This window comes from Dipteris shenzhenensis, chromosome 10, assembly GCF_047967505.1.
Source record: "Dipteris shenzhenensis isolate YYH24624 ecotype China chromosome 10, Dip_SZ_1.0, whole genome shotgun sequence".
Lineage (NCBI taxonomy): Eukaryota > Viridiplantae > Streptophyta > Polypodiopsida > Gleicheniales > Dipteridaceae > Dipteris > Dipteris shenzhenensis.
The window spans coordinates 10,929,045-10,945,759 of NC_141605.1; the positions used below are offsets into that span (position 1 = coordinate 10,929,045).

At 46.8% G+C, this 16,715-nt stretch overlaps 1 protein-coding gene across 2 annotated transcripts in view; it reads left to right on the plus strand.

The window, feature by feature from the left end:
* Positions 1–283: 283 nt before the first annotated feature.
* LOC147897395 (uncharacterized) overlaps positions 284–16,715 on the plus strand; it is a 200,807-nt gene continuing 184,375 nt past the window's right edge. For both annotated transcript variants that reach the window (XR_015541713.1, XM_087380967.1), the window contains exons 1-2: positions 284–772; positions 847–906. Coding sequence is in view for 1 of the 2 variants with exons in the window: in XM_087380967.1 (XP_087237093.1) it covers positions 600–772; positions 847–906 (233 nt within the window). In the remaining variant the exon portion in view is untranslated. The remainder of the gene's footprint in view (positions 773–846; positions 907–16,715) is intronic.

Genomic DNA, 16,715 nt, shown 5'->3' on the forward strand with positions numbered 1-16,715 from the left:
CATAAACCGTAGTTGATGAGGTAACTAATCACTAGTAGGGTTACCTCATCACTAGTAGAGTTACCTCAGCAACCATTAACGATGCCTTCCATGCAATACGATTTCGTTTCGCCAGCTCCATTGATTCCCGCACTGTCATCGTCCACGCTCATGTTCCATTCCGGACGATCAGCTCAGCTCAACAGTTTTCGCACATTGCACGCACTGCATGCACTATCATTCAACGCTTGTGGATTGACATCGCAGCTGAATCTTATGTTACTTGCCGAGTCAGAAAAGCTCAGCTTCCACTCTCCTTTGGAAGCTCGCGATTGGCAATTCGATTGATCCAGCTCTGCATGATGCAAATGCGGCGGCGCGTAAGGCTCGGATCCTTGCTGAAAGAGCTGCAATTACTGAAAGAATAGCGTTAAGCTGGTCACATGCCACAGGCGTTAACCAGCTGGCAACGGAAGCATTAAGAGGAGGGCTATCCCAGTACAGGAGATGCAGCAATGGTGAAGTAATCGCAGCAGTTCAAAGAAGCACTCCCGAAAAATCACGACAGTTGTCTGGTCGTCAACGTCTCTTTTAACGTTGCGTGAGCGAGGCCCGCAAAAATGGTTCAGGCCGCTCTAACAGCTCTCGATACATGGATGGCAAGAGATTGGAGAGAGCGGGAGCGCGCTTGGCGACGGGAGAGGGTCAAATGGAGAGAAGAGGAACTGGCGTTTCGGGCCGAGGAGCGCAGAGTACGCCAACTAGAGCGGCAGTTCTTGGACTGGAAAAGGAGGTTCGTTATTTGGAGATCGTAGGAAGGAGGTTTTCCTCTTAAGATCCCGCTTACGTATGTATTCGCTTGGGCAGGTGTAGAGACGAAGATATACGACAACGGAGAGTAGAAAATTCTCGATATCTTTGGAGCAGGTGAGCGGTTTGCTTTCCCCAATGAAGTAAACAACTCTACACATGTTGGCCCCCTTTCCCATTGCGTCCATGCAACATGCACACCCTGATTTGCGTTTAGCAATTTCGCTGTCATTTTATTTCCGAAATTGCCTTTCAGCCTAAAGTCAGAAAATTTTCTACAGTCAGATGATTTAGCTTCTTGCTCTGTGTCGGAGACTGAGAGAAGAACAAAAACGATTGCACCAAAGCTGTCTAACATTGAAAGGAAAGATAGAGTACGAAAAGGTAGAAAATTAGAATTGGAGAGGAGTTGCAGCGAAGATGGATGTATTCAGGACCGCAGATCAGAAAAAAGATGAGGCTTGGGAGGCTCCAAACACACACACGGATCCAGAAAGTGGGTGTGTGAACGTTTTCTTCTATGATTTAGCTTGTGCTTGTTTAAGTTTAACGTCTGAATCTCAGTTCATTGTGAACTGTCTGATAGTGGTGAGAGTTTTAGCGTTCAGAAACTGTGAAGTAAGAGCAGAAATGGGCAAGAACTAGAGGAGGAAGAGAAGAAGCCAGAGTTATCTGGATGTCACAGTACATCACAAAAAGGAGGGCAAGAGCTTCCATGCTATATATTCTATTGTGCTATATATTGCACATCTAGCCCATCTCGCTTGGGATGTGTGTTGTTATTACCAACTTGGACCTTCATCTTTGACATGCTAAGACCCTTTTCAGCCATGCTTGTTTTCTGGGAATCACTTTAAACAAGTTGCTCTTTCAATTGGGTTTCAATGTAGTCTAGTCAGTGGGCCACCTGGGACGGGTCAACTATTCTTTCTTTCTTTTTTTGCAAAAATAGACTTCCATTAAGTATGAAAAAAACCCGCTCGAGCAAGCTTAATGCGGTAATACATCATGGCATGAATGAAAAAAACTCCTCAAAAAGAGAGACAAAATAACCAAGGTTGAGGCTGAAAATGCCATCTCAACCCTGTGGAAGACTCAAAGAAGAAGCTCAGAAGAAGGGGCAGTCCTTCCATTCCCTGACAAAAGCAGCACTCCTATCAGAAATTGCTCGAGAGGACCCTTGCATGCCCATCCAGATGGCCATCAGTGAACTGTTCTTTTAATCTCAAAGGTCTAAAATTCCTTGTACATTTGTCCCGAGGTATGTATGTATTGAGTCGGATGATTTCAATGAACTTATTGAGTGTGAGATTCTTTTTGGGGAAAAAACAAGGATACTAAAAGTAGGGAAAGCTTTGAAAGCAGGAAATAGAGAATTGGAGAAGAGCAGAGGAGAATTTCCATGTAAGTCGAGTCAGGGGGGGCAGAATTAGAAAGAAATTGAGTTATACAATGAAACTGTATAGTCCATTTTGCTAGGAACTTTTGCCTGTTATAATCAACCAGATGGATCTTGCATAAGTAGGTACTAGAAGTTCCTTTCATCCAGTGCTTTTAATACTATGTCTGAGGTTCCCTTAAAAACAAGAAGTTCTGTGACTCGGTCTTTGTTTTAGTCTGGGTGTTGACAGGACTTGGTAAATCATAAAGTCCTGTACAGGTGTCTTTGCCCTTGCTCCTGTCTGACCATGATTCGTCGGCCTGGCAATTTGTGGATAATTTCGAATCCAATATTTTTATGTGGGGACAGTTCTGACTTTGAGGAGCAAAACATGTGCAGAAAATGGACAAGGAACGGTTGAGAATGGAAAGAAGGAAATATAGAACTTGGAGAAGAGGGGAAGAAAGAGGAGAGTAAGGAAGGAAAAATGAGTAACCCGGATGTAAGAGCCAGGAAATGATGGTGGGAGCTCTCATGCTGTATACAGAGTTTAGCTCATTTTTCATGTGATATGGGCATGTTTAGGCTTAGCAACTTGGATGTAAGAGCCACACCGGAAGCTCTAAGACTGTATACACGGTGCAGCTCATTTTCCTTGTGATATGAGTCTCTCGCGCTTAGCAACGTGAAGCATTGCTTCCATCCTGTTAAGTGTCTCACGTTTCAAATGCAGCGGGAATTGGAGGAGAGTTGAGAGTCAAGTGCTGCTTCAGGCTTGGCTGTCTTTAAAACAATTGGAGTCTTTCTTTGGGGAACAAAAGAATTGTACTCTCTTGTCTATGGTTTTTGTAAGGTGAATATTTCTTTCATGAAAATAACCATGCCACCTAGCTTTTGCCATTATGTTTCGTTAAGGTTGGAACCTGAGGCTTGATGCTTCTATATCGCAAATGACAGCTAAATTGTTTGTATCCACACAATTTGGTAGGGGAAGGTGCATCAGCTTTTTTGCATTTGCCATGTTTTTGAATAGCAGTTCTCTTTAGTCATATGTGGTATTAGGATCTAAATGGGTGGTATAACTGGGTAAGCCCTCTTATGGAGGTGAGAGCAGGGATTGTTGTTTATTGAAATTTTCAGATTTCATGTCTATACGACTATGTACGTAATACATGATAGGAATCCTATCTCTCGGAAGCTCATTGTTCTGACAGGATCTGCATGTTAAAAATCAATGCTCCACTCTCATGTAACTGCGCATGTACTGGCTAGCTCTACTTTGTAAGCCCCCATTTATGGGGAGAAAGCACCGAGTAGCACGGATGCCTAGGGTGTTCCACTTTAGACACTAACAGGAGACCAAGTGTGGCCTGATGGTTAGAGGTACGAGTGTTAGGGTCCAGGGTAGCGCCCCAGCAGATGGTATGGTTTCTTAATAGGGGGGTGGTTTAGTCGGTGAGCACCAACCAACCTAACAAGGGCTATATAATGATAGCCTAGATAGGCCATCTGGATTCACTTTCTACTGCCCTTGTATTCGCTCGACATATAACCTCTGCCCTCTACAATTTCTAGCAAGCCATCGAAGCTTCTTCACCAAAGCACACAGTTGGGAAGCACGGCTGCCATCTATTTGTAGTAATACAGTTTTATTCTCCTCTCTCTCTCTCTCTCTCTCTCTCTCTCTCTCTCTCTCTCTCTCTCAGATTTGACATTATGTACTTTCACTTGCATTGTATTGCGTAGCACTTAGATGATATTCGACGATGCCTCTTCTTTGTGGCACGTTGATTTTGTGCTATCTTGTATGCAGAGTTCTTGATGTCCCATGGGCCCATTTTGGCCTTTAGTGGACAATAATACACTTTCTTTCTTTCTTTCTTTCTCTCTCTCTAGCCTCTAAGCAATGCGCAGAAAGGTGCCGCTAGCAGTGTGCCTTAGCGCGCTGAGGTGCTGCACCGCCTCTCCTCCCTTGCAGTAGTAGCGCCCCGCGTAGGACGTGCAGCCAGCAGGTGCAGGTTCAGGTCAAAGCTCGAGGCTCGGCTCCAGACTTCGAGGGTCGCACTATAGGTCACCAACAACAACTTGAAGGGGTTTCTTTCAGCAACAAGAGGTCACGCATTGCAGGCAGGGCCAGCGGCTTGCATTTTCTCCAGGCTGGGGGCTTTTATGTAGCAGCTGTATGGTATCAGAGCTTTGACTCTACACAAGAAGTGTTGACAGTTCTTTTCTATTTGCAATCAGATTTGGAGATATGGTTCAACCCACAGCAAGAGTGCGACCCCTACCATTTGGCTTCGAAGTAAATCTAGATGACACCCTCTGGAAGTTCAAGATGAAGGCTATTTTGACTTCTTATGAGCTATGGGAGATGGCATTTGGAGTGGACGTGATGCCAGTTCCAAAACTAGATCCTGCTGATGTAACAAGGGCAATCGTAGCAACTGCTACTGAGATCTTAGCATGGAGGAGAAGGGATCCTGATACACTGTCTTCTATTGTCACCAGTGTCAAAACTTTGATTCAACATGTCCCTACAGCTGCACAAGCATGGATGTTCTCAAGAACCAGTATGAGATTATGAATCAGATGAGATCCAGAATCTCAAGAATCAGCTTGCATTGGAGAAACTATTTGAGTCTGAAGCAGCTGAGCAGTTCATCACAAGGATGAAGAACCTACGACCGAGGCACAACAGCCAGGAGGGAAAAGGAAAGGGAACAGGCTGTCTATGACAGCCCAAGAACTGCCCAAGTATGGGCAAAAAGCCTAGTAGCCGCTGAGCCTTTTTAAGGCTGAATGGAACCCCGATGAAAGGGAAAGGAAGAGAGGAATAATGGACTGGAGGAGGTTGAGAAGTTCCAGCTAGTAGGGCAGTACTGCACCCTCAATGAGGGATTATGAGGAGGGAAAGACGTCCAGAAATGGCTGGAAGAGAGTTGAGGAGGCTTGCAAATAGGCTGAGAAAAGAGGGAATGCAAGAAGCAGAAGGGCAGCATGAAGCAGAGGTGGAAGCTCCAGCTTGTTGGCAGAAGCCCATGGACTCGAGGAGAAGATGGAGAGGCAAGGGAAAAATACCGGAGGGGAGAAAGAAGAGCAGCAGAGAGTGGAAGGGGGAATGGGCCAGCAGCTCGTTGAGCAGGAGATCACTTCACATCTGCCATATATGCACCTTTCGAATTGATGATTCCTTCGTGTGATGCTTGTGATCCAACTGATTCTTACACAAGAACACAATCATACCTTTTGAATTCCATGATTTGTGATGGTAGGAGGCATTCCCATTCAACTGAGCTGCAGCAGTTTTCCTACTAAAGGGAATAATTATGCTGAATAGAATTCATTGGATAAACTTGCACATTAACAGATCCTCTTTTAGTGTTTTAAGCATCTGTGCATCATGAGGCCTATAAGTCGAAAAGAGTATCAATTTCGTGTGCACATTAAGGGGTATACTTCAACCTGTAGAGGACCAAGCTATTGTGCAAGGGGTTGATGAATCCTGGCCTTGGTTCACTCCAGCCGCTGCAACGAGTTCATGGTAACTGGGAGGGGCAAAGATAGCTAGCATTACAGGAGCTTAGAAGATGTCAAGATCCTTCTTGCCTTGCTGCAACTTCTGAGATAGCAGTTGACAGCAATCTCACTGCCGTCCTATCATGTGCACGGATTGGTATCTGGGGTACACAAGACTAGCTCAAGTAGCCTGGGGAGGCTTAGGGATAGGCAGGCTTGATTCTCAGTTGAGTGGCAAGGGTATGAACCAAATTCGGGCTTCACTATTTTTGGCGCATTGGGGCCAAGCCTATAAAATGAGCCCAGGGGTTTAGTTTCCAGAGAGCCGATGGGAGCAAGTCTAGTTCCCTAGTGCTAGGCCTGATCTTGGATTGAGTCACGGACGCAGGCTTGCATTTTAGCGTAGCCCAAGGCCCAGCAACTGATCCAAGGCCTCTAGGCGCCACTGGTGGTATAGGACACCAAGCTGGTCAAGATCTAGGTGGGAGTTTGTGCTAGTAGCTCAGCTAGTGGCTCGGGGGGGACATCTTCTCATTCGGGATCATATCCCATAGGTGTCATGGTTGGGTGGTGAGCAGCCTGCTTAGATTCCTCATGTTTGGTGTGTTCTTGTGTTTGTTTGCAGGTTGTTTGCAGGTCAGAGGTTTCAGGAGCGCTGGGGTCGTGTCAGTTGGTATCAGAGCCAACTCCTAAGGTATGAATCCCTGTTGCGAGAGAGATTGGACGTGATTTCCTCCAGGTATGATTCAAATTTATGGTGATACCCTGCAAGTTCTTGTTGATTCATCAGTTAGGGTGGTTGAGTGTCTGGATTGGGATAGAAGAGAGGCGAGAGAGAGCCCAGGTGAATTCACTGCTAAGAGGAGACACTGAGGGTCTCAAGAGAGAAAGATGGTGCAGCTAGGGAGTAGAGGAGAAGAACTCGTGGAGGGAGGATAGGTGCGAGTAGAGCTGTGTTAGGAGGAGAGCAAGGCTTTGGCGAAATCTAGGAGACCACGAGCGCCCAACTGGCCGAGAGCATTAGAGCTGGAATTGATGGATGAAAGCAAGGCACTGGGCAAGCGATTGGGGCTGAGCAGCACTTGATGCTTGGGAAGCTAAAAAAAGAGCCAGGCTTCCAAGTTAGGCGGGCTTTCCAAAAATCCTGGCTTTCTAAAAGCCAAGGCTTGCCCAGCCTATAAACCTAGCGGCTTCTTTCCAGTCTCCAGCCTGAAGAATCACGCGCCCCTGCTCTCACCTCAGCCGCCTTCTCCACCGGAGTCCGTCAGCCAAGCCCGAGGGTGTCTGCCAGTTCAGATCAGCGGCCTCTTTCCTCCATCTAGCCTAGCCGTTTTTCCCCTTCTCCTATCCTTGTGACGGCCTCTACTTTGATGCTTACTCCTAGCCTCGAGCCCGCCCATTGCTCCTCTTCCCTAGACTACTCTCTTCACCAAATTCAGTTCTAGTCATGGTGGATTCAGTAGAACCTAGGCTTGCAGAGGGTGATCAACATATGGATTACCACAAAGGGGACCACCAAGGTCTCTACGATGATTTGATTACAAAGACTACCTTCAATGAATTCACCACGGCTCTCGACGCAAAATTTGAGCTGGTTAATTTGAATCAAATGGGGTTGATGCAGCAACTCCAAGGGATTCAGGATTCTATCACACTTTTTACCAGCACTGTTCAAGCACTCACACATGTTGATGCTTTAGCTTCAGTGTTGGGCCCGAATATTACACCAGATTCTATCCCAGAGATCATAAATCTAGGACCAAGGAAGAGGTGGACACTTGGTTGCACAAGTGGCAAGTACACTTTCAGTTTCACCCTTATCCTGATGAGAAGAAGATGCAACTTGCAGCAGGGTATTTATCAAGGAAGGCATTACTTAGGTGAAAGGAACTATGACCGAAGCCCTCCTCATGGATCGAATTTGAAGAGGTCTTCAAGAAAGAATTTCTGAAGAAACAGGAGGATTATGATATCGTTGGCAAGCTCAAGGCCCTCGATATGTCCAAACTGAATTTAACTTTTGAAGTTTATCTTCAGAAGTTTCATGATTTGCAGACCAGAGCTACAAAGATGGACCCTGTCACCTTACTGGCTTCTTTGTGAATGGTTTTCCTGACTCGTATAAGCTTCAGATCAAGAACAACAAGTGTACCACTTTGCATGAGATCATGAACTATGCGCACATCTATGATGATACTATGGTCAGCACAAAGGAACCACTACTGCCAACACGAGTGGAAAGAATAAGAGGAAGTTCTTCCAGTCAACAACTGGTACAGGGGAGTCGAAGTCAGTTGACAACGCCTCCAAGAAGAATTCGACTCAGACGAAGAATGGTCGAGCCCGTTTCCTACACACCCTTCAGCTAAAGAAAGGACGTTATTTTATTTGTGAAGAGCGGGGCCACACATGGAATGATTGTCCTAAGCACAAGAACCAGATGCAAGCTCCATGCAGGCCAAGGAACCAAAGCTCCGAGAGCTAACCAAGCATTGATGACAAATATTTTTGTAAATGTCATAACCTACCCACTTTCTTGTAATTGCACTTTTAATAATTTGTTATTTGGTCCCCATGACCTTTTCCGAGCTTATGGAGAAGTAACGGACCAAAGAGTTCACATTCCCTTTGACCTGGGCAGCTCTCACAATTTTGTGAACTATAAATTTGTGCAGAAGATGGGGCTTTCCACGACACCTAGCGATCACACCTACAAGGTGTAGCTACCAGCTGGGAAGCAGTTTTGGGATCGTAAGATCGATGAACTTTCTATCCAGATTCAAGACTACACAACACTCTTATGTGCTATGTTATGCACTTCGAACATGTAGACTTGTTGATCGGAATAGAGTGGTTTAAAACCCACGATATTCGGATTGGATGGAAAGACCATACACACTCTTTTTTGGACAAGGACACCCAATTTTGTATTCACTGTGATGATATTCCCTCTTCTCAAGGACCTATTGTATCTATGATGCAACTTCGGAATATATTAAACACTTCTCATTGTGATGTGTATCAGTGTGTTTTGATTCCGCTTTCCTCATTTGTTGTCTTTGTTAATAACAAAAATGATTTAAGCGTGTTTAAACACCGAGAATTAAGAACGTTGTTAGATGATTTCACTGATGTATGAAGGCACATGGTGGAAAGGGGAGAGAGAGAGAGAGTAGGCTAGCGAGAGAGGAAGTGATACTCAAAGAGATACATAATGAACTGGAAATGAAATGACTAGAGCAATGAACCAAAATGAAAGTACTCATATGTGGACCTAAGAGCTTGTAGCTTGATACTTGATTGATTTGACACAAGACAAGTACAACTCTTATATAAGAGCACTCAAACACATATGAACACCTATGCATATGGGATAACTCCCAATGTGACACATGGCATCAATAGGACACACTACACTAGAACTCACACTAGAACATACTAGAATACAACTTGGCTTCATATTCTAACACCCCCCCATGAAGGCAAGGTGAACATGACAGTGACAGGTCACGGTATCTACTACTTTGTGCAATGTTTGAACTAGACATGGCTCTCATGCTAACTCAGAGGCTGAAGTCTGAGCATGGTTCAGAGGTCGGACTGAGCACTCACATGGCTTTACATCCCAAACATGACTCAAAAGGCTCATGTCTCAGCATGAGTGCATGACCAACTCAATGGTCTAGGAAACCAATGCACCAACATCCTGGAACTCATATGCTAGGCCTGATATCTAGACCCTATCAATGCCAATACATGGCTCCCACAGTACATCCCCCTCTTGACTCCAGGGACTAACTAGGAGCATGGATCCACACACCATAAATATAAAAGAAATGCATCATTTTAGGAGGACTATCCAAGGTAGAGGACCTTTATTGACTCTTCAAACATTCATTTTAGAGGGATTACTCAAGGCAGAGAACCTTTAACTCAAACAGGTAAAAAATATTTAAAAAATCATTCATTTTATGCATAGCAAGGGCAGAGACCCCATGAGCCCGAAGTAGCTACCACACAAGAGTGTGCACATCCAAATGTGAAGAGGTATGTCGGTGAAGAACCAGGCAAGGATGCCCTCGAATGATGTGTCAATGAAGGCCATATGGGCAGCTACCAAGGGAGATCACGTCATGACTCTCAATGTGCCGATCAGAGAGTCACCGAATGCAAAGAGAGGCTTTAAAAAAAAGAGCAAAAGTGCTCAAGGGAGTCGCCCAGTTGAAGAGGCAACTCGTGGGCCGCTCAAATCAGATTCATGAGCACCAACGGGAAGCTCAAATGAAGGCGGTAAGAGAGGCAATCTATGGCAGAATCAGGAGTAAGTTTTGGCATGGATTTTGAAGGCAGGAGCAGCAGCAGTAGATGGCATCAGATGGTGCAGCAATCGAGCTATAAGCAGCTGCAAATGGCGCAAAAATTGAGGGCAGGAGCAGCAGCAGTAGACGGCATCAGATGGCGCAGCAATCGAGGCTATAAGCAGCTGCAAATGGCGCAAAAATTGAGGGCAAGGGTGGCTGCAAGTGGCGCTGCAGTCGAGGATGGAGCAGCTACTGTTGGTGGCACTCCCGAGGGCAAATGGCAAGGGCAGGAGCGTGAGCAGCAGGTGTACGGGTCTAGTGCACAGGCTGTACGGGCAGGCGGGCAGGCTGTACGGCATGGGACTGCACAAAAACAGTCGGTACAGACTGTACGGACTATGACCTACTTACAGCGGGCTGTACGGCCTGTTTGCAGGTCGATGGAGTAGCTGGAGGCAAGGCTACTAAGGCAGCTGATGGCAAGGCAAAAGAAGCGGCTGTTGGCGAGGCATTTCGGGCTGAAGAATGGGTAGTTGATGGCGAGGTATATCAACTCCAAGTCAGCTCGGAAGATGAGGCTAAGGAGTGGAAGGGAGCTCAATCATGGAGGAGAGAGGAGCTTCCATTTGCGGGCTTCTCTCATCCTCTAGGTAGAGCAAGAAGAAGGGGAAGGTAGGAAGGGAGGCTCTGATACCACATGAAGACACATAGTGGAAAGGGAGAGAGGGAGAGAGTAGGCTAGGGAGAGAGGAAGTGATACTCAAAGAGATACATAATGAACTAGAAATGAAATGACTAAAGCAATGAACCAAAATGAAAGTACTCACATGTAGACCAAAGAGCTTGTAGCATGATACTTGATTGATTTAATACTAGACAAGTACAGCTCTTATATAAGAGCACACACACACATATGAATACCTATGCATATGGGATAACTTCCAAATGCGACACGTGGCATCCATAGGACACACTAGACTAGAACTCACGCTAGAACACACCAAATTGACTCAACTTGGCTTCATATTCTAACAATGTATTCCCTGCACAACTACCAGAACGTTTATCTCCAGAACAGGCAATAGATCATCGCATAGATTTAGTACTTGGGGCTCATCCTATTAGTATTCCACCTTATAGGATGAGCCAACTCGAGGAGGACGAGTTAGCTTCATAACTTCAAGACTATATGAATATGGGTTATGTTCGCCCAAGTAAATCACCTTGGGATGCACCTGTCCTTTTAAGAAAGAAGAAAGATGGGTCGTGGAGGATGTGTGTAGATTACAAATGATTGAATAAAGTAACAATTAAGAATAAATACTCTCTTCCTCATTCAGATGATTTGATAGACCGATTGGCCGGAGCAAAGTACTTTACTAAGATTGATTTGTGTATGGGTTACCACCAAATCCGTATCTATGCTAAACACATAGATCGAACCACTTTTCGTACTAGGTATGGCCACTACGGGTTTCTCGTATTGCCTTTTGGTTTGACCAATGCTCCCGCTATCTTCCAACAAATGATGAATGATTTATTCAATGATTATTTGGGCAAATTTGTTGTCGTGTTCTTATATGACATCTTGATATATAGCCAATCGCTAGAGGATCACATTGGACACCTCCGGATTGTCTTAGTTCTTTTAAGATAGCATAAGTTATATGCCAAGATGAGTAAATGTGACTTCTTCATGAAGGAGATCATTTACTTAAAACATAAGATTTCTTTTGAAGGTATCAGCATTGATCTAGACCGTATCCAAAAGGTTTTGGAATGGCCCATCCCTCAGACAGTGAAACAACTTTGTTCTTTCCCAGGATTTACGGTCTTTCTACGAAAGTCCATGCATGATTATTCTAACATCATATCACCCTTGACAAACATAGTGAAAGGTTGTGGATGTAGGTCTACCTAGCCAATTTCTTGGAATGATGCATTGAACAAGGCTTTTGAGACCTTGAAGCAAACTATCAAGGAAGCTCATGTTCTTGCATTGCCCGATCCCACCCGGCCTTATGTTTTAGAGGCTGATGCAACTGACTTAGTGATTGGGACAGTGTTATTCCAAGAGGGCAGATCTGTAGCTTTTGAAAGTAAAAAGCTAGATGACACTCAACATCATTGGCCCACACTAGAAAAATAATTGTATGCAGTCGTGTATGCTCTAAAGGTTTGGAGACACTACTTGTATGGTTTCAAGTTTCTTGTATTGATAGATCATCAGTCAATCAAGTATGTGTGCGACGGGTCGGAATTGAGGCGAAGAAAGGCTAAATGGGCAAAGCTAATGCAAGATTTTAATTGTGAAATACGTTATCTAAAGGGTTCCATGAATAGTGTGGCGGATGCCTCAAGTCGAGGCAAGTTTGTAAATGCTATGTCATTTAAGGAAATATCCTCAGACCTATTTCAATCCTTAAGAGGGCTTTGTGCAACTGATAGTCATTTCAGTTCTTATTGGCAAAAGGTCCAGGATGGGAGCTCCATGGTTGATAAGGACTCAGGGCTTGTGCCACCTACAGTACAGGCGGCAAGAGATCAGTGGATGATTTTGCTATTCCGGAATGGAAAGATATGTGTGTCAGATGTTTCGGATCTTCAATCCAAGATTCTATGGGAGTGTCATGATGCCCCTAGTGCTACATCGGACTCTGTCTCTTGTGAAACATACCTTTTATTAGCCTAAGATGCGTGCATTTATTGAAAGCTATGTGGTAGGTTTCCGGGTTTGTCAAGTTACTAAGGTAGAACGCCTTAGAAGCACGGATTTATTATAGCCATTGCAAATCCCGGATAATAAATGGGAAAGTATTTCTATGGACTTTATTACCAGTTTTCCTAGAATGCACAAGAGTCATGACTCTATTTAGGTCATAGTTGACCGTCTGACAAAGATGGCTAGATTCTTACCTACTAGACCGACCATATCAGCTATTCAGTTAGCTCATGAGTTTGTGGACCAATTGTTTAAGCTATATGGTTTACCTTCTGACATAGTCAGTGAGCGGGACTCTATGTTTACAAGTAAGTTTTGGACACTTGTTTTTGAGAAGTTGGAAACTACTTCAAGTATGAGTTCCTCAAATCATGCACAATCCGATGGCAGCACAAAGAAGGTTAACCAATTGGTTGAAGATATGCTTTAGGCATATGTTTCTAAAAGACAAACCTTCCCCGTGAAGCCCTGCTGCCCCCTCCGTCAGCCCCTCCCTCATCCTCCTCCTCGCTAGCCCCCCCCTCTCCCTTCCCCCCCCTCGCTGCCCCCTCCCCTCGCTGCCCTCTCCCTCCCCCCACCTCGCTGCCCTCTCCCCCCCCCACCTACTGCCCCTGCCTTCCCCGCCCCCCTCCCTCCCTCTCCCCCGCCCCCTCCTTTACCCCCTCCTGCTCCCCTCCCCCCCCCGCCTGCTGCCCCTGCCCTCCCCACCCCTCTCCTCCCCCCCGCCCCCTCCCTCCCTCCCCCCCGCCCCCTCCTTCCCCTCGCCCGCTCCCCTCTCCCCCCCCACCTGCTGCCCCTGCCCTCCCCGCCCCCCTCCTCCCCCCCCCGCCCCCTCCTTCACCCCACCCTTCCTAACCAGCCCCCTCCCTTCCTCTCCCCCTCCCACCATCCCCCTCCCCGCCAGCCCCCTACCTCCCTTCCTAACCCACCCCCTCCTTTCCTTTCCTCTCCCCTGCCCTCCCTCTCCCTCCCCACCCCCTCCCTTCCTAACCCGCCAGCTCCCCTCCGCCTCCCCCCGCAGCCTACCTCCTTCTACCCCCCCGCAGCCTACCTCCTTCTTCCCTCCCGCAGCCCCCCCCGACTCCTTTCCTCCTCTTCCTCTCTCTCCTTCCCTCTCCTGTTCTCCTTCTTCCTGCGCCTGTGTTCCAAGGCGTCCTGGGCAACAGTTTCATGGACGGAGCTTTTTGAGTGTTTGAATCGGCCCTTTCACTTCGATTGGCAAATGGATCCCCACTCAACTAATCTTCGTCCACTTCCACCGGCCGTGAGAACCGTCATTTTTTCAGAAGACGAGTTGCAACAGCTCAATAAAGATGTGGAACTAGAAGACTCCACATCACTTTTCGCCCGCATCTTTGGGTCACACCCTTCCAGATCACAGGCCAGAGACTGGATGCTGGCGGCATTACCAGGAGATCTTGCCCCACACCTCAAGGATATTCAACTTTTGGGACGTGGATTCTTCCAAGTGGTTTTCGACTCCCACGAGTCCACAACCCTTGTTCTCAGAGCTAATCCTCTGGCTTTGGGTTCGAGGAGGATCTTTCTTTTACCCTATACCTTGGGCTGCTTCGATCCGATCGAGGAGGACAGTCAGGTTACATCACTGTTCATTAGATTTCCTGGTCTTTCTTAGGTCTACCATTGACTTCTTGCCACTATCGGAGCCACATTCGGAGTGGTCACTGAGATCCCCCCCCTTCCGAACATGCCTTCTTCCTCGGCAAAGGCAGTCAGAGCGGACAGGGTGCCTCGAGTTAGGGTCATTGTCTCTGACCCTAACATCTCAGATGACCACATCATGCTTCAGCATCTAGATGGCTCTCTCTTTCGACAGAGAGTCGAGATTGCAGGTAGACAGGACCAGTGCAGGATTTGCAGGACCCTTGGGCACTCTGCTAGAGACTGCCCAAGGAAGAGAAAAAGACCCAAGAGGTCTTTTGGTGCGGCTTCTTCACGTACTACCCTGATTGCACCTCCCCAGCGCCTTGTACCATGCACTCCAAGACCACCAGGAGCAGCAGGGCACCTTGCTCTGTGCACCCCACCACCAAGGGCAACAGGGTGCCCAAAGCCTACACCACACCCGATACCATGATGGAGAGCGATCAAAGCGGATCCCTTACCTCAAGAGGAGACTTTTGATCTGGTTCAGACAGACGCCATCCAAACTCCAGAGGTGGATGTTGCTGCAACCCCAGACACTTTAGTTCCACATCAGGAGGGGCCTTTAGATGCACCTGCCCCTGTCACTTTGGTTTTTGATCACGAGGGGGCTACCAATACTCCTTCCCCACAGACTGTTCTTGCCATAGTCAAGACCACCGAGGGAGTGTATGCACAGATTGAGGACTCCAGGTTCCTCTTCAGCCCAGCCACAGGCCTCCCCAACCCCCAGCTCCAGTTCGGCTGATAGAGGCATGGCATGTCCTTCTCCTCCATCTTTCACGAGTGCAGGTCTTCTTCGCACTCCTCGGCCAGACTTGCTTATCAAGAACTCTTTTTTGGCACTGGTAGATTCGGCGACTTTCATGGATGAGGAGTTTGTGCCCTCCACCTTAGGGGTCCCGGTTCCTTTTGATAGGGCCTCCCCCTCAGCAGGTGTGGGGATCCTTTCACCTGTTGAGTTTCCTGCCCTCAGCAGGAGTGTTTCGGCCCAGGGGAAGCTGGTCTTCTCTACTAGGTCGGGTAAGCCTTTCCATCTAGCATCCTCTTGTCGATGAGGATAGTCAGCTGGAACATGCAGGGCCTAGGCAGAGTCTCACACCGTCGCCATAGGTAGCTGAATGATCCGGAATCAGCTTCATCCAGGTGTCACTGGTGGTGCCATTGATATCCTTTTTATCCAAGAACATAAAGTTGGATGCCAGTGATTGCTCTAAGTCTGGCAAACTGCTTTCAGGACATACCTTCTGGTTGCTTGCTATGGGCACAAGGGGAGGTACTTGCATTTCGGTCTCTCCTTCTATTCTCCCCTTGGTTGCTGGTCATGGTATTATCTCCCCCGCTAGAGCTCAATGGATCATTATTTTGATTGGAGGGCATAAGATTGATCTTCTCAATCTTTATGCCCCCAACAACAGAGGGGAGCGGGTCGCCTTTTGGAAGGAGCTACTCTCTTGGGCCTCCATTGTAGATTCTTGGATCATTGGTGGCGATTTCAACATGGTTGAGTTGCCATCAGACAAAAAGGGAGACAGGTAGGGTGGAATTCATTCTTTGGAGAGGGCAGCCTGGGATGCCTTTCTCTTTCAGTACAGTGGCAGGGACACTTGGTTTGATAATGCCTCTCTTGTTATGCCACAGTCACTCCTGTACTCTTGGTCGAACAAGAGAGTACACATGCCCATCCATGCACATATTGACAGATTTTATGTAGATGATTGGGCACTTGACAGAGGTGGATCTGTATGCATTTCTACCGGGGTTTCCACTTCAGATCATTTTCTAGTGGTGTTGCAGGTTCTTGAGCCTCATCGGAGAGGACGTTCTATCAATGTCAGGATTCCAAATGCTTTTTATGTAGAGGAGAGTCTCACGGAGGATATTTTACAGATTTGGGTTTCTCACATATAGGGTGGATATTTTACAGATTTGGGTTTCTCACATACAAGGTGGATATTTTACAGATTTGGGTTTCTCACATACAAGGTGGAGTTGCCCGCCCATCTCAGGTAGCCGCAGGCTTATTCGGAATTAGTGACTATTATCATACAGTCGCTGATTCCAGGAGACGTGAGATTGGTAGACGCCAGCAGTTAGCGTCCCTTTAGAGGGAAGAGCAGAGGAGGCCCACAAATGCTTGGATTCAGGAGTGCCTTGCTGTAGCAAGGGCTCATATACAGACATTGTTGGATCAGAGAGCAGAGTATGCCTTTCATGCACACGAATCCTTTTGGATTCAAATGGGTGGCAGGGTCAACAAACACTTTTCTCTACTCATGGGCCCAGACATAGTAGAGATAGTCTCTCGCAGCTTGTTGACTCAGATGGGGTATTACAGTCA